This window comes from Lepidothrix coronata, unplaced genomic scaffold (assembly GCF_001604755.1).
Source record: "Lepidothrix coronata isolate B3197 unplaced genomic scaffold, Lepidothrix_coronata-1.0 Scaffold230, whole genome shotgun sequence".
NCBI lineage: Eukaryota > Metazoa > Chordata > Aves > Passeriformes > Pipridae > Lepidothrix > Lepidothrix coronata.
The window spans coordinates 291-19458 of NW_016690410.1; the positions used below are offsets into that span (position 1 = coordinate 291).

Below are 19168 nucleotides of genomic sequence, written 5' to 3' on the forward strand. Positions count from 1 at the left end.
TGGATCACACAGTTCTTAACTCCAAATGGATCTGTTCCAACTAGAGGTTTCTGCAGCGCTTTCACTTCCACTAATTTCCATCTCACTGACAACACAGGTGTGACACCTACCAAAACATTTCTAGATCATTCAGTGCAAGGCATCAAGTTGCTTATTAAGGGAGGCAGTTGCAAAGACAGCTGCAAAAGGCAGGATGGCTCTTATTACAAGTAATTTTAAGTTCTTGTCAACTGTTTTGACACTGCAAGCTCCTGGAAATCTGTTAAGCATCATTACCTGTAAAGTCATGGGGGGCCCGTTCTATAAAGAAGAGAGTCCAGGTAAGTTCCCAGATTCAGACAAGTCACAACCCTCAGTCAGATCAATACCAAGCATTTTTTTCAGTACAAGAACAGAGCAACACTGGGACAGGTGCCCACAGAATGTAGATTTTCTAATAACAAAGGCTTTTTGGAGTCCATGCAAGCCATGGCTGACCTGCTCCAATGTTAACAAATGTCTTGCTTGAAGCCCCAGGCTTGACTGTGTAACCTTAGAAGTCCCTTCCACCAACATGTTATGAAAACAGCTAAAGACATCAAGACTATAGAGCTCTCTTTGCTTGTGAAAGTTATTCCTCACTGCTAAGGATGCTAACAATAGCTAAGGCTAATAGTAACAGCAAAAAGTCATGTGGCAAATTAGGCAATAATTCTAGCATTCAGTATTTTTCAGAGAGGGATACACTGAGGGAATATTTACAGAGGCACTTCTCCCTCAGGCATGAGAGGGCCATGAATATCAGGTAAGAATGACATCTGTCTACTGCCAAGTGCAAAGGAAAGCTCAAGGCATAAAAGTGACCTTTACAGACAATACAAGGTTAAACATCTCCAGCTGAATATCAGGTATGCTCATCCACACCCCATTTGGTATAGCATTAACCCAAGGATCAGTGTAGACACAGTTTTAAAAGCAGCCATCAGCTTACCTCCATGACAACAGAAGATCTTCTCATCCACAATGGCTGCAATAGGCAGACAGTTAAAACAGTCTGTGAAGGTCTTCCACAGCTTGATGTTAAACCTCCGCTTGCCTGCGAGAACAGTGTGTGGCATTAGGAAGAGAAGGCTGGTTTTTTCAAGCCAACCAGTAATACATATCACAACCTGACCAAAAATGTTAGCAAACTGTCTTCACAGGGCTTTATTTCTGTTAGCATAGTTAAGTCTCAATCTCTTACAACAGCATTTCAAGGACAGCAGAAGACAAAACAGTAATGCTCTTGAGTGACTTTAACCTTGGTTCGAAATGTATTTTTAGAAAGTTTCAAAGCACTTCACAGAATGTTGAAACCCTCGCAGCATGAGAGTCAGTACTAGAAACATCTTCAAAACACAATATTAGTCTGTTACAATCTTTCAAAAGTAATGGGTTTTGCTTACATTCATCATAAAATCCATAGATCCGATTGATGCTAGCACACTCGTGATTTCCTCTGAGGAGAAAGAAGTTTTCTGGATACTTGATTTTATATGCCAGTAATAGGCAAATTGTTTCCAGAGACTGTTTGCCTCTGTCTACGTAATCTCCAAGGAAAAGATAATTAGCTTCTGGTGGGAATCCTCCATATTCAAATAATCGAAGTAAGTCTGTATACTGACCATGAATATCACCTGAATAAAGAAATGTTTACCAAGGATTAGTGCAACAACAAAGACTACACAAGTCAAGAACTTAAGCCAATTATTTTCTATTCATTGATTTCAAAAAAGGCATTAATATTGCCTTTTAAAACTGGCAATATTAATCAGAAAAGTAAGAACTATGCTAATATTAAAAACTGAAGTACTCACTAAATATAAATAGCTCATACTATCTGCAGAACTGCTATGTCAGGTATGAATCCAATACGAAAACTAAAAGCTACAGAAGTTCAAACAATTAAGCATAAGCTTTCCGACCAACCTTTAATTTGTTCAAATTACAACAAGGTCAGAAAGACAACCTCTAATTAAACAGGTATACAACCAGGAAGCAAATGTATTAAGAAAAAGTCACATTATTTACTGCAAAAACAGAACAGTCAAGAATTCAAACAGACTGGAGAGAAACTGAACATTGTGTTGGCAAAGAGAACTTACTTTAAAGGTCAGCTCCCTGTACTAAGATTCCTACCCCCCAGCATTTAGACTAACTCCTCCTTTGATGGAATTATTCACGTAAAAACAATACAAAGACTCAAAGACTGATATTTCTTACAAGATATTCAACCCTGCAGGTTGTTCTTCGGAAAAATAACTGTCATGTTACTCATCACACTGCCAGCTTTAAAATTAAGTAGGTTTTCCATGGAACAGCTCCGTGCAGCAATTACATCACCACATACTAGTCAAAGCCAACTATCTGTGAGTTGTCCATACGGTTGAAGATACCAAAGCTGCTCTACAGTAACTTGTAGAACACATGCACTGTACTCCAGCTGACAGAACTCATCACCAGAGTGACTGAATGCAGAAAAGATATGCAAAAAGCCTTCAGTGCAAGCTGTATGCTATTTAAACTTAGTACCTCCTGGTCCCATACACAAAGCATTACATAAATGCATTTTCACTTTTGCTGCTTGTTCAGTGGCAAAATACTGACTTTGCTCAGCACAGTTATTCTCTAGTAGAGCACTAGCTACTATGGCCTCAAAAGAGGAAAAAAAACCCCACACAACTTTCTCCATCTTAAAAAAGGTTCCCAAACCTGTATGCTCTCCAGTTCAATTCTTAAAGCATACAGTGGCAAGAATATATGTTATATTACATTCCTCTTTACACTTTCCATGAGAAATGCAATATTTCCTTCTTCAGGCAGCATTCTTCCATAACTATTTCTCACTCAGGGAGAAGAATAACCTTCCAATTTTCATCTAATAAACATGACTATTATCCACTACCCAACTCCAGACACAACCTGAAGTTTCACTGGCTACAATCTTTTTTGTGTATGTTGCAACAAGAATGATTCCTATTTTAAGTAATATTTAGAAGTCTCCAGGTCACAATCCAAAGAAAACAGACTCCCCAAAAAGTGATTTCTATGTTGAGTGTAGTACTCCAGAATCACATTAGCAATTTATTCCCCAGACTTCAACACTAACAGAATTACCTACCAAGTAAGCATACTGAGAAAATATTATTACTGTGCTCATAATCTTGAACGATTTTCGGTTACATACGAGCCCACACATGAGGAAGCAATGCACTTAGTGGGTAAAAGAACATTTTATAGAAACAATTTTGTAGAGGGACCAAAGCATTTACTATTCCATTCAAGGTATTCAGCATTTTAAAATACAGCTTAATATGAGCACAAGTTGAATTGAAGTCTACCAGATACAAAGCCTTAAAGAGTAAAAGCCACATCTATTTTAAAATGGACATTTACATAAGAGTTTCTTTCATCTTACATTATAAAACAGCCATTCAAGATGTAAGAGCTGATTTTGAACTGACTTGACTGTAAGACAAGACAATCCTATAATGGTTCCTCAGGCATTGCCTGAGCACACTAAAATAATAGTTCAAAGCTGTACCAGCTGCATATTTTGCTTTTGGTGAAAGTGATCATCTTCCTTTCACTTTTATCTAAATGCATCTTTGACAATTGCTCTAATCTTAAATTCAGATGCACCTGACACTTCCTGGTGCTTTCACTGTGTTTGGAATCAGATTTAAAAATAACAAATGCCTTAGTTAACTGTGCATTAGCCACCCTATTACTGTTCATCTAACCGTGCTTTCAACTGTCTCAATTTAAGCAAACGAGAAAAAACTATCTTTGAAGTAGGCTAATTATTCTTTGCAGACCTTGACTTATGCTCAATCTACCTGAGCTGCTGCGTTTTCTTTATCTCGGAATACGATGAGACTGTACCACGCTGAAAAGACTAAAGTGAACACAGTGTGATAAAGCTGGATTTACCTTCAACTTTATGTCAGTAGGAAAGCTAGTCTGGTTTTTTCCTCCCCACCCTACCAAGCAATTAGTCATTTAAAAATGACTTTGCCCTTAGTGGTTTGTCTGTGGGTTTGGCTGTTTTGTCGGGTGTTTTTTAAATTGGTAACATCCTCTCAATGTAAGAAACACTGCTACATTAGCTCTGCCAGGAAGACTAATGTATCTTTTGAGCATGCAAGTAATAACAAAGTCAGAGACTGCTTCCACTTGAATACTATGACACTTTAGCAAGCCTAACTCAAGGAATTTTATGCATTTCAAGACAATGCCTATTGTTAATAAATAAGTTGAAGGGTGATTAGAATCCAGTATTTACAATACTTCAGTTAATTTTTTTTACAAGCTCACATACCTATTAACAACAGTGTACTTTGGAAGAAGTCTAGCATCTTATACAGGCTTAGAGAGGTAAAGAACACACACATTTCAGTTTTATTCGTGTTTCACAGTAATAATGATGTTTGTCAAAACTTGTTGTAAAGCTCAAGGAATTTGTTACATGGCAACTAAGCCTAATTAAACAGTCTGCATTTTACTTTCTCAGTTGAAAGATTACCAATGCTTTCTGTTTTTCAAGTGTTCCATTTCACAAGGTCTTTCTTTTGCTTATGCTTTGAAGTGAGCAACTAAAACATGCATGTGTTTTTTTAAAAAGCAGCTAACTTCTTTCTGAAATAGTGATCTAAAGAGTAGCAGCTCTGTGCAAGCAAGGGACAGGTTGCAAAATTTACCCTAGATGAGGGTACAATCAGCCCTTTTCACCAAGGGAACTTGCTCTCAAATAGTACCAGGAGCATCAGCAATCTACCAACAGCTAGCTGCTTTTTCTTCACTTAATCCAATCTAAATTGAAAATTACATTTAGGATTTTGAAGACCTCACTCCAATGCCAACTCATGCTCACTTGCCCATCTCAGTATTCTTCCAACCCACCTAGCACACAACTAGATTAAAACACCTACATAAAACACATATCAATTTTACATACCACAAATTTTCAGAGGTGCCTCTAGCTCCAAGAGAATAGGCTGGCTAAGAAATATTTCTCGTGATTTTATGCACAAGCCCCGAACTTCTGCTTCTGTCATCTGAACGATCTTCCCAGGACGACATCCTCGTACTGAAATGAGATATTTAACATTTGAAGGTCACTATCACACAGATATACAGCAAAGTCCAAACGATCTGTATTTGAAACCTATATTTGACAAAAAGCGAGCAGCACATTCCACATATTTACCAAATGCCCTGGAAGTATGTAGTCCAATGAATTCTAAAATTAATCTCCGACAGTGTGGTATTCTGTGCTTTAAAGTCTGTATGCCTTCCTGTTAAATCAGGTTCTCAGAAGAAAACAATTTAATTCTTCGTTTTGTCCATATTTGAATAAACAGCAACTTCAGAAAGTTTTTAATTTAACAATCCCATTATGCTAGAGTATTCACCATAGAAAAAAAAAAACCTGGGAATCCCAAACCTGGAAACACTTCCATATTAGCACAAAATAAATTTCTTCAGGATTGTTACATTCAACATGGCTAGTAAATACCACAGAAAAACCATAGGCACGTTTTCTTACATTTTTGGCAGCTGAAACTGCCATATTAGAAACATCACACAAAAAACTATGATAGTTTGATGAAATTTTCAATCATATATAATGGCTTTTAAGTTACTGAAACCTTTACAGCCAAGGATATTCTAATTAGAATGAAATTGAATTCACGAAACCTGTAAGTCAGGTACTCAGACCTATATTTAGCACTAAGTTTTCAAAAGCATTTGCATGTCATTGCACTCCAACCAACATCCTCTGGCAAGTTTATCTGCAGCTGCTTCTTTCTACAAATATCTGCATGATTCCTCTGTCAGAGGCTTTAATGTGTCTTTAATGAGGCAGCAAAATAGAACAAATGTGTCTGCACTTTGGCTCATCCAGTTCAGTCTTGCATCTCAGCATAAACCAAACTTCAGAGTTCAAACTAATAAGCCAGAATGTATCAGTGTGTACAACAGGCGAACATCCTGTCCTGCCATCTGTTTCAGATGAAAGCAATGTTTAGCACTGAATCACAGCAGTACCTACAAGGGAAGGTGGTATGAAACTTTAGCAGCTCAAATCCAAATGCTTTCAAATTCAAACATTGTAACAGACTACTTTGTAAACTTTTAGCTGCAACTTCACTAAGTTTAATAAGATTTGTGAACAGAAGAGCAGAAACTAGTTCTTCGTACTTCCTAGGTCACCTGCTTCCCCCCTCCAAAACAGAAGAGAAAGCTTGCAATTTTTTAAAAATTAATTAATATAAGTTCCCTTTCCTTTTATTTCTGCTTATTTCCTAGAAAACCTACTTTATAAAGAAGATCAGTATCATTACATCTAGTATTAACTACACTGTGCAATGGGGCAAAAAGGATGTGAGGGATAACAGTTTGTCCTATGTCACCTAGTACTACAGTCCAAAGTGTTAAGCTCAAAAAGCTCTGCTCTGGTTATCACTGCATATTTGTCCCAGTGTAACTGCATATCTGACCATTCCAACACTGTGCTATGAATATCTTTTTAATAAACACCAGACACTTGTTAAACTGAGGTTAGGAAGCAATCATAGGAATACATGAGAAGGCAGAACTTAAAAGTGGTTTTCAAAAACAGGGAAGAGATAGGAAACTATCTCTTGATAGATCCTGGGACAGCCAGTTTGAGAGCCAAAACAGCAAGAGGGACAGCCAATCTGCAGCTGAGGATACATTGGAATTACTTAGCTCATTAGAATGCCTCGAGAAAAAGGCTGCTGCATACAGGACTTCTTTCAGTGAAGCTCTGAATCAGTACCAGGTGATACTTACCATATGGTAAGTCACATTCCTTTTGCTAATTAAGATTTCAACTATACTTGAGAAAGCAAACAGCTTTTTAGGAACACTTTTTGTGTTGTTATTCTTCAGGCATTAAGACAGTTGGCTTACATACTAGAAGAATACAAAGGCAGACATTAGACACAATCAAGGTGACTAGCAAACAATATAAGCCTGCGGGCTTCCATTTCATCCCATCACAAACATCTAAGTGATGTTCTTACAGATATATCTTCAGCCCTGTTATTAAAGAAAAAAAAATAAATCTCAGGCTTCACAGCTTTGCACAGGACTATCCAACTTGTGAGGTACCAAGATGCTCTAATAATCTCAGTTTCAAATGCTTGCATTCCAATAGATTATATAATGATGCCTTTCAGAGACCAAGAACTCCTTCTGATGGGCACAATAAGCTGTGATTATACGAAAGAAAGCTTCCACCCACACAACCAGTCTTCATATTACAATGGCTATAATTTTATTTAAACAATTTATGTATTTTAAATCCATAGCTTGTAATAAAGTCACACCAATGCTCCATGAAGCACAACCATATCTCCAGTGCCACTCTCCCACTAAAAACTGTGCATTCTTTTAACCTGTTTTGCTTAGCAATGAAATTCCCCTCTGTATTTACCTACTTTCATAGTGTTTTGCAATACCAGAGTTAAGCCATTTCACAGAGAGCAAACCCAAGAAATGGCTTAACTGCACTTAATACATACACTCTAGTTTTGGAACTCAAACCCAGGAAAGTCCACCACATGCAACATTCGTGTTATGAGAAGCAGCCCCAGACCAAGTAGAGGCCAAAACTGAGACACCAGTTCAAGGAGGGCACCCATAACACTCAAAATAACTTGGATCCAAACAATATTTCTTAAAACACTAGCCTTTAACTCCTTTTGAAACTCACATGGAGGTTTAAACTTGGAACATTTGCTTTATAAGATTGATGCTTTAAGTGTTGCTGGATTCTTGCATGAGAAGACGTGGTGAACATACAGCTTCTGACTTCATAGTTAACCAGCCAGAGCCAGTGCCTTGATATTAGTTCTTTACTTTTTCAAGTAAAGCTCTAAATGCTCCAAGTTCTTAACAGAGAACCCAGGCAGTAACTTATTACCACACTGCAGATTTCCCAGGTAGGACATTTCTACAACTATGGCAAGTATATCACTCTCAGATGAGGAGAACACACACACCTCATGATTGCAATCACTTCCAGCCCCTGGGAAGGGTGCGTATCTGAGCCATTGCACCTTTGCAAATGTACCCTCCACCCTCCATGCCAACAGTCCACAGCTCCACGTAGTAAACACATAAGTTCAGTTACATTTGAAGTAGTACAACGCCTAGGGTTTCATGAGGAATAATCATCAGTAATAGAGTTAAGAGAAAAGCAGTTTCCTCCCACAGTTCCCTGATCATCAATAAGAATAGTACATATTGAAAATGAGAAGCTATTGTGACCCATCCTGAAAGCCTCAGCACTTCACTGGATTCACAAAGGCACTGAAAGGTTTGCCAAGTAGTCATCCGGAACAGATGTGCCACAGCTGTAGTACAAGTACACAAGCAAGACTAAGCACTTATTTCACCAGCTTACAACTAGAATTTTGTTCAAGTTCTTTTGACTCAGCTGAGCCCCATACGGATTGTAAACAACACCGCATTTAGTTTTTCAAAAGCCAAATCCTCAAGAACAGATTGAAGAGGAGGTTATAAGAATGAGATCAAGAGCGTGATTTTTCCAGACTCATTTATGAATTACTATAGCTAACCACTGTTAAAACATGCAAGTCATAGCTTCATGCATTGCAAAATCTTTAGCTCACAAAAAGCCTTTAACAGTATTGGGAAAACCATCATTTTTAATGGCTGTCATTTACCCAGAGCAGAAACAGCGTCTTGACATTAGAGGTAAATTAATTCTCTTTAATCTAAAATGCAGATGCTGTAAACAATCTTTGATTTACATAAATTAGCCTTCCGGTAGGGACAGCAATTCCTGTTGTACACAATCATACGTGCATAGTGCTTTAACAGAACAAGCCTTTGCTGCAAGGAGTTTCAAGCAGAGTGATGTAGCAGGGAATAAGGAGAAATAAAAGCAAATATATATGTGGTACACTGAGAAGCACGACAGAGCTGATAGTAATCCATAAGCTGCTCTAATCGATATTAAAATGGTCTCTGCATCTACACAATCTTGGATAAGCAACTTGAACAAGTTTACTAATGGTAACTAGTAATCTAGGACATGAGTTGCACAGTGGCAGGTCAGAATAATCATTTTTTTTTATTCCCTCCAAGCTCATGCCAGAGAGTAGCGGACAGCACAGGGCAATAGTGGAAAGGAAGAAAATAAGTAACACTAAGGAAAGTGTGTCAAGAATTGGCTGTTGGAAGTTCTGTGTGCATCCCTTTTTGCCACAGTCTTTCATGAAATGGAGAAAATACATTTAACCTCTTCTGTCACACTGCTTCTGGTGTGCCTCTCCAAGCAACTAAGCTGCTCATTTTGTGGCATCACTAATACAAGTTTCTTCAATTACTAAGTCAGCTGTGGTATGCACAGCTGTCCTAAGCATTTACATAGTGTTGTTCTCCAACATCACACATGTCTTGTTTACTGGACTTAACACTCATGGTTTTATCATAACATTAAACAGACTTTACCCAAGCCTCATAAAAAATTAGGTCAGCATTACTGCTAAGAAGCACTCTTTTCCCTACACTCTTTTTTTGCAGACATATGCATTTATGTGGCCACACAGTAAACTGTGTCAGCAAACTGGTATTTTCTTTCTAGTACAAAGATAAAACAAATCAAAAACATATTCTAAATAGTTCCCCAAGCCGAAGAATGCATCCTCTGTGAGCTTGGGCTAGGACTAGTGAAAGAATAAGCAGCTGTTTCTGCTTCTTTTCACAGTAGCTCCAGCCAAGCTTATTTCTGAAATTATGGCTTTACAGATCTATTTTGCCAGAGTATATCTAAAAAAATTCCAAAACTACAACATGAGACTGCAAGCATGCAATTTTACAAATTGCACATAAGCAATTCCTACAAGCTTACACTCCCCCCACACTCTGTGGGATGTTTAATCACTGGTGATTAAACACTACTACATTTAACTATTTATTTTTTGTACTTCAGAGTATTTCGGAGTATTTGGTGAATCCTGAACAGCCTGTCACAAGCAGGAGCAGAACGGATTTGAAAGCCAAAGGTGGTGTCACCTACGACGTGGAAAAAAACCCCAACAATCCTTACACTGATTCTGGAAATACGTTCCGAAGTTATCTGCTCTCAGTATTTTTTAAATCCAAGTTACATATTTTCATGAGCTTAAGTCAGGAATCCTACATTGGATTTTAAATGCATCTTTCATTTTGGAAAGCAGAATTTCTACTCCCTCAAAGTATTTTCTGTTATTTAACTTGTGCAGCTGCCATCCAGAAGACGACTCCCTATCTTGCAGCAAAACAGAGTTAAGCCAGCAACATAAGTTTTCAAAGTTTCAGAACTGCTGTAACAGAACTAAGCTTAGAATGGCTTTCATCCATGTGTTACACTGGGGGACAACAATAATATAAATGAACCTCTGCTAGAGCTTTGCTCAATTCAGCAAGAACATATTGCTGAGCGTACAGCTCTTCCGCACGGTGTACACAGCAAAGACCTGTACCTTCCCAAGGGTACCTCACCCAAACTTCCCACTAAAAATAGAAGAATCAGTCTCCCAAGGAGTTTTTTCCTGAAGAACTGTGCTTTTATATCCAAGTAACCTTAAAATCTTTATAAAATTTCTTCACTGGATGCCCTTGATATTAAGTATTTTGCTGAAGGACAGTGATTGCTTGCAGACTCATTTTAGCAGGACTTACTACCATCAAACACAAATCCACTGCAGAGTAACAGACTGCTCAAACCTTTAATTTTCAACCAGGAAAAAAACCCAAACAAGGAAGTGGTGTTCTTTTACCCAAACTTGAATTTATGTTCTTAATACATACGCTATCCAGTGGAATCAATGCTTGTGGAGGAGGAGCTTTTTTAGAAACTAGTCCATAAACCTGCTTCAGGGGATATTCAAATAAGCCCAGGAAAACATGCACGTCTACCTACACCAACTTTTAGGGACCACTTGCTTCTTTATACCGAGTTCTATAAAGTAACTGATGTCTCAGTCATTCTGTATCATACACGGTTCCAAGAATTGCTGAATTCAAGGTTCAAGGACAAGATCACACGAATTACTCCATTCCGTAAACAAAACGTATAACTCTAATGTCTGTTATTGTTCTATATTTACTGGTTGCTTAATTACACCTGAAGCTAAAACTCAAGCAACCAGCAGAGTAAAGGTAGAAGCTTCTCATCATGCTGTATATACAGACCAGTAACAATTCCTGTTCTAGTCTACTTGGAAGATTAACCTAGCATAAAAATTCCATGAAACAAAAAATTTCAGCTTATTTCTCAAAAGCTGACTTTCTTTTCCTCTACAGCAGTGCTAAAAAAAATTCCTAAAACTCAAGGAAGGCAAAAGCAAATTACAAAGTTATGAAGTAACTCCTAAGAAGTACCAAGGAGAGAAGTTACTGAAGTTATAATACAAAAAGCTGGGTTTAACATGACCTCTCCACATCAGTGTCTCAGGTACTTAACTAATGTGGGATATACACACAAAAGTTTTGTATTGAGCTTGGTATTAAAAAAACCCAACACGACACAGGAAAGATGGTACTGTGACACTAAGACAACCTAGCGGATGTACTAAGACAAATCACAACAGGAAGAGAAGGCAGTAAACAGGTTAATTTCAATGTTCAAGTTAGGAACTAGATACAGGTCGCATTAGAAGTGCCTCAGGCTGCAGTTAAGAGTGGATTCCCCTACACACTCCCCTTCACCAAGTACAGCATCTGACCTTACTGAGTAATAGCCAAATATAGTATGCTTGCCTTCACACTGCTAGACCACAGACCGTGGCGGGGTTTTACTTCTTAAAAAGTTACAGACCTACATTTAGTGGTAACTAATGAGTATTTAACAGTATTATTATTTAAGTATTAAAAATCCTCTTATCTACATTAAATAAGAACAGCATTTTTCTCCTTTTATACCATGATTTGGCTGTATTATGAGCAAGACACTGAACGACTCAAGCAAAGCCTGTGCCACAGAGTATCTAAATGAAACAGTTACTGAATCATGTAACCTTCAAGTGGCCAAATAGACAGTCAGAACAAAGGAACACCAGCACACGCTACCTGATGCCGAGCTCTTGGCCTTCAGTGCAATTTTTTCAACCATTTCATTTGTCACACAGTTATAAAGCTAAAGATGAACTGGCTGATATCTGCCCTGCCATACAAACCCAGAAACAAACTTCGGTCTTCCATCCCTTCTCCCTGGTTAATACAATACCTACCCTCCTAGAAACATATAAAAACTGCCTATTTTTTTTCCTCTTTTTAAAGACAAAAAAAATCATTTGATCTTTGGAAAAAAACTCCTTTTAGAGTTCTCCTTGCTTATTTTTCTAATAGCAGATTATCCAGTGATTTCACACCAAACCAGGTAACAACTCCTGTTTATTCAAGATTCACTTCCATGGTTTGTTTGTACTGTTTTGCAACAGATCATTAAGGTCTATTTTTCTTCTCTACAACGGCCTCTCTTTTTCAGCATCAGTTACAGAGCCTGGAACTGCAGGCACTACTACCATATCCTAATACCACCCGGCTGGCTGGATATGTTAATTAGTTAAGACACCAACCAAACAAGAATTATGTTATTGACCATAATACATTAGACCAGTAGCTCTATACCATTTAAAACTAATAAAGAAAATTCCAATTATTTCATAAGCATTTAAAATCCAACTTTCATTTGAAAAATCAAGTAATATTGAAATTTCTATCTTTAAGTCAACCTGTAAGATCTTTGAAATCAGAAGAAAATGAAGCTTGTAGCTTTCTTAGAACACATCACACAACAAAGCAAGAACAATACACAACCAGCTTTAAGGCAGCAATCAGAAAAACAACAACAACAACTTTGAGCTGAACATGGAAGCAGTAACCATTCTCCACAATTACTGGTAGCCTGACACTTATCTTCTTGGATAACTATTTCCCAGCTTTCTTGGTGGATTGGTACCATCAGAACCAGTAGCCCTCAGCCTCAGCAAATATAATTTTGTTTTAGAGAAGATCCACATTAAGCTCCATCAAATTAATTTACATTGTTAATTTTAAATAGGTTAGCCAATTTAGGCAAGCAAGGAGTCTTCCCTAGACAAGGCAAATTTTTTTGTACAGCAATATACATGAACCCAAACCCCAGAAAGCCATCTTGTATTTAAGGTTACTATATGTCTGTGTTTCCCCAAGTACATGCTCTCTGCCATACAGTAAACTTCTTAGTATTCACCAAGACACCTATACATTTAAAAGAGCAGAAATCCAGTCCAGTTGGGTTGCCTTATATCCAAAAATTTTAAGAGACTGCACAGAAACAGGAAGCCCAACACCTGGACAGTAATATGGCAGTCTTACTTAACACCTAGCACAGCACTTTCTACTAGTAAGGTTACCCTACTCCAGTCTCCTTGCTTTGATATTGAGGGAACTTTTTCCACACATCGCCAAAGCTTAAATTGGCTTAGAATCTGGCTTAAATGTAAGACTGACGTACCCACTCAGCTCAGCATTGTTGCAAATATCAGGGCATTTCCTCCATAGGGATACATGGTGTTCCAAGATGAGGCAAAACACAAGAAGCAGCTGCAGGGACTAGGAAGAAAAACTATGCTGAAAGCAGAAAAACTCTGTTCACGCTGGAAAAAAGAATGCTTCGGGGAGACACTACTGCTGCCTTCCAGTGCTTAAAGGGGGCTTATAAAGGCAGATGGGGACAGACTTTTTAGTAAGGCCTGTTGCAATAGGAAAAGGAATAACAGTTTTAAACTAAAAAAAGGTAGATTCAGACTAGATATGATGATGAAATTTTTTAAAATGACAGTGGTGATACACCAGAACAGGTTCCCCAAAGAGGTGGTGGATGCCCCATCCCTGGAAATATTCAAGGTCAAGTGGACAGGGCTCTGAGCAACCTGATCTAGTTGAAGATGACCCTGCTCACTGAAGAGAGGTTAGACTATGTGACCTTTAATGGTTCCTTCCAACCCAAACCATTCCATGATTCTGTGCTCCACATCTGCTGTACTCATGGCAGCCTCGTGTGTGTGCGCATACTCCTGTGTTGTCCACAGCTAGAATGGGCTGGGAAAAATCTATCCACCAGATGGCATAGCTGGGAAGGTAGGAAGAAAAAAAAATAAAAACATGCCAAAAGCACACACACTGAAGCAAAAATAAGGCTATCATCTTTGTGTCCTATAACATAGCTAAGCCTGACCCAAGATTCTGACTACCAGGGCAAGAAGGATTTGGATTACTCACTTTCATGGTCACATACCAGTACAAAAGGATTTTAGCAAAGCCATGGAATTTTGTCTTTATATGACCTGCAAATCTTTGCAGATTCACTCCTGTAAGAAATCCCACAATAAAACTCGAAGTAGCTCCAAGACAGCGAGGTACATGTGTAAGAGCACCAGCATCTGCCTCACTCTTCTAGTAAAGAAACAGGAATGACAGAAGGTACCTGGTAGAGGTCAAACAAGTAAGAGAAAGCCTTGCTATGTTCAGACTTTATGCCTACAGCATACACTTTAGTTTTACTTTCCTTCAAACAGAAGTTATTTATAAGGTATCACTAATTAGTGACAAAGTACTAGACACATTTCAAGAGAGAGTTAATTCAAAATGAACTCTTACCATTCCTAAATTCACCACTTGACCAATAAGTAGAGGATAAGAACTTAGTATATGCAAAAGAACATGGAAATTAAAAGCTAATATCCTGGAAGACTATCGACATGCATTACACCATGGTTCAGTTGAGTCTTTATGAAAACTATCTCCAGTTTAACTCAAGAGTTAATCAATCTGGCTTTCAGCACTCAGAAGATCTCCAGAATAAGCATACATTCAAGATAAGCAGGCGTGCACGCTCGCCGAGGACTGGGAAGATGTTCTTGATGAATCCTCCCAACAGCCCGGCTATAGGCCACGTCATATCGGTATCTCAGAAAAAAACAGAAAAAGCCCACAGTGGAACACGTGGAAAGTGAGACAATCTAAGTAGGTAAACCCAGTTAAAAGGTAAGTTAACATGTCATATAACCCAAACCCAATAACAATAAAACCAGGTAGAGTAGCCTAATTAAAGTAAGAGCAAGAACTCCTGACAGTTAATATCACAGCCTGGAAACAGATGTCACCACCCAGCATCCCAATGACAGCAGGGAAGCTTCCTTTTGCTGTAGATTTTGATACGTATTTGCTACCCTTGAAAAATTTGTGCAGCACCTACTGAGAGATAATTGTAGACTATTATTCAAACTTAAAGCCATCCATTTCACTTAAAGGAACCAAAAGGACTAAATATATACTGCATGACAACATTTCATGAAAGTGTCTTTTTATTATTTCACTGTGCTTTACACTGAAAGCTCAAAAGCCACATTTCCTTATCCTTTAAATCAAAGTTGAAGAGGGAGCAATGGAGCCAAAAAACTTGCTTTAAACGATTTAACTGCAGATAAGAGTCAACAGAATTTTTTCTGCGCAACCAGCGTGGGGAGGATTCATACTCACTTTACCAGAACAGGTCAGCTAAGCAACAGCATGAGCTCCAGAATGTGAGCTGCCAATTGTACACACACACAAAAAAGCTTCATTGTGAAACATTACTATTGGAACCACAGCTTAGAATACTATAGCTAGCAGTGCTATAAATAAAGGATGTTAAATGGAAGGAAAGATAATGCATATACAATGCAATCTTTTAATCTTGTGTTTTTTCAAATAAAACCCTTAAGATTCTATTACGTTTCAGGTACAAGATGTTGTACAAGGTACTTCTGTTAGTAGATGACAAGCAGAGAGAAAACGCATTTCCCTTAATCTTCCTAACCTCTGCTCAGAGGGAAAAACAGACTGAGAAACAGGTGAAAAATTATACACAAGGCTTGGTTCAGAAGTTGCACATCATATCCCCAAAGATTAAAGTACTACAGAAGACAAAAAGCACAGGTTAGGTCGCTCCAAAACAAGGTACCCAATCATAACCCAAAAAGCTACAAAGTTGCAACACAAGTATTTATGGTTTATGTAAAAGGCATGGAACACGTATTTTAAAAGACCTTGTGAAAAGAAAGAAGGATAAGCAGAGTAATATTTAGGAGGGAACAGAACAATCTAAGTTGCATACCAAAACACTGCAGAATCCCCTCCTCTTGAGGCAATCCAAATTTAAATAGCTACACTGATGAGCAACAAGTATCTTTCAAATATATTATTTAAAGTATTTCTCAAAAAAATCCACCACCACAATTATATTTGCATTTTGATGTCCAAAAAGAAAATTTGCTGTACAGAGTAAACACTTACTAGGTTACTCTGTGGTCTGTCTTAACAACCTACTTAATAATCTGTTTCAACATCCAGAAAAAGGGAGTTTTATCTGAAATAGTGATCTACTGATAATACTTGTTTCTTCATACTAAACTGCATGCCTTAAATCACAAACATAAATACAACTGCCCAAAGCCTTTTTGTATTTTAAAATACTGATTTTTCTGTTCATAATTTTGACACTGAAAAAAGAACAGATAGCAGGTATTAAAATGGCCTCAAAGATCTAAAAACTCTGCTTTGTAGTTACAAAAAACTTTCAGCCTTACAAAACTCGTTTCACTTCTAAAACTCTACATACTCCATGAATTCCTTTCTATAAGCCTTCTGCAATGTGATCCAACTCTCTGAGGAGTACAGCAACCAAATAAATGAACAGAACATACCCATGCAAGTACTCTCATTTCCAGCATACCAGGTATTTGTCGAATATGGAATGCAAGATTAATGGGAGAAGAGACCCAAGAAGACTTAACATTCAGAACATTAACTTAAATAAAAAGAAAATGCTCGCAATAGTTCCTCGGCTTATCCAAAAGGAGCTTCTAGCCTTTATCAGCCACCCATGAGAGCCACTTCTGGAGACTGCCCCGTAGGCAGGCTGAGGAATGTCAGCGCACTAAATCCCCCTGCTCCCGCCGACACTCACGTACACACAACTCCACACCTAGCGCTGCTCGCAGACGTAATTTTACACACGGAGCACTGCGACTACCAACGCGACCAGAGGGAGGGGGGGAAAAGGCCGCCCTCAGCTCGGCTAGAGGTGGGTCCCCAGCTCGCCCCTTAGCCAGGCAGCTGCAGCCAGGTGAAAAAAGTGAAGACGGAAAATTAGGCTTTTTTATAATTTTTTTTTTCGTTTAAATAGGAAGGCAGCCCCTTCACCCCGACAAGGTGGTTGCACCCCCCGCGCACACCAGCACCTCCTCCCTCCGTGGGGCTGCGGGGCCCGGCCGGGGCTCGGGGCACCGGCGGGACGCGCCGAGCCCGCTCCCGGCCGCCACCCCGGGCCCGGCGGGGCGGGCAGGGCGCTGCCCTCGCTCCCCCCACACCTCGCCAGCAGCCCCGGCTTGTCCCAGGGGGCGGCGGCCGTGCCCTCTGCGGCGGGCGGGAGGGGCTGCCCGGCGGCCCGCTCACCTTCCAGCAGCCGGGTGATGAGGCTGTCCACGTTCAGCTCCCCGTCCGCCATTTTGTGGCCACCAGACTCGGTCCCGGGCGGGGAGAGGGCGGGGTGGAGGGCGCTCCGCGGAGGAGGAGGAGGAGCAGGGAGCGGCGGCCGCAGCGACAGTGGCACTCCCCCCACCCCCCTCCGGCGGTCCCCGGCGGCCGCCCGGCTTCTCCTGCGCCCGCTGTCTCGCAGCTAAAACAGGGGAAGTGCCGCCGCTCCTCCCCGCGCCTCCTCCCCGCCCCAGGAGCCGCCAGGGCGCATGTGCCGCCTCGCCCGCCGCCGCCGCTCCGCGCTCCGCCACCGCGCAGGCGTCGCGGAGCCCGCCCGAGAGCGCGGCGCGTGCGCGGAACCACCGCTCCTTCCCTCCTTCCCACAGTGCCCCGTCCCCGCGGGTGTCCCGGGAACCCCCGGGGTCGGGGGCGTTGGCAGCCTCGGTTATGGGCAAAAGGCAGGGAAACCAGTCCGAGGAGGCTGCGTGTCACCCCTTCCTGTGCTAAGGCTGCACCTGTGAAATCTCGCAGTTGATTAAAAAAATTCTGTCATGACCGGAGTGACGAGTTGTGCTCTTTTCTCGCGCAGTTGTCAGAAAAAACTCGTAACCGCTGTGTTTCATCGCGGCTAGATCTGCTAAGAGTACTTTTTTGGTGATTTCTGAACCTTTTTTTTTTTTCTTTAAGATGAGCTCTCTAAAGACGTGTTTACATACTTCTGTCAACAGATGCTTGCCTTGATTGGACAGAGAAGTGCTTTAAAATGGAGGTGGTGAAAACTTACTGTGAGCTGGGACAGCACACAAATACATGCACGTTGACAAAGTAACAAAGTGCAGATGTTCTAGAAAAAAACAGACCACTTCTTTATATGCCTAAATATAGATGTCGATGGAGAAACTTATCTTTGTGAGCTTGAACTTGAATTTTTTCCATCAGTTCATACAAGCCAGCAAAATCCTGTCACCTTACATAATTTCGAAACCTAGTTTTTTATCTCTTGATTAGAATAAAGGGAGTATGAGCAAAACAAAAGCAATTAGGACAAGGTGGGGCTATGATTAGACATCAGATGATGCCAGGTGTCCAGACAGTCGAATAAAAGAACACCCTTTTGAAATACTTACACAGGTAGACAGGATATATGGAAATATAATTTCATCTGCTGAAAGCACATACAGCTATTCTTTCTTATTTTTCAAATTCTGTGATCAAAATAAAAAAAGGATATCTTAAAATATTTTTCTTTCATTTTTTATTAAGAAAAATAATTATTTGTCTTTTAAAAGATTCTTTCTTATCCCAGCTACCTTATTGCTGCCAAAACTAATAGATCCGCAGTCCCTCTTGAGCATTTAGGAATTGTCCCAATTTTGTTTCACACAACCAAACTGCCCTGAGGGTTATTTTAAGCCATCACAACATCAGGTTCAGATATAATTATATCATATTATCACAGAACATTCTGCATTGACAATTAAATGGGGATATGAAATTATCTTTTACTCTGGCATAACAATACAATTAATATCTTCCAAAACTCAAGAAGATGCTAAAGTTTCAGATACACTGAGCAAAACATAATTCTCTAAGAACTGTTTTTTAC

General features: G+C 39.6%; 1 protein-coding gene across 1 annotated transcript; it reads right to left on the reverse strand.

The window, feature by feature from the left end:
* Positions 1 to 924: 924 nt before the first annotated feature.
* On the reverse strand, positions 925 to 17845 carry PPP1CB (protein phosphatase 1 catalytic subunit beta; the record flags this gene model as incomplete). Its single annotated transcript, XM_017834221.1, has 4 exons — positions 17542 to 17845; positions 4976 to 5107; positions 1425 to 1655; positions 925 to 1075 (listed from the first exon to the last, which is right to left on the reverse strand). Coding segments are annotated over exons 1-4 (566 nt in total), but the record flags the coding sequence as incomplete, so codon positions are not given.
* Between the last annotated feature and the right edge of the window lie 1323 nt (positions 17846 to 19168).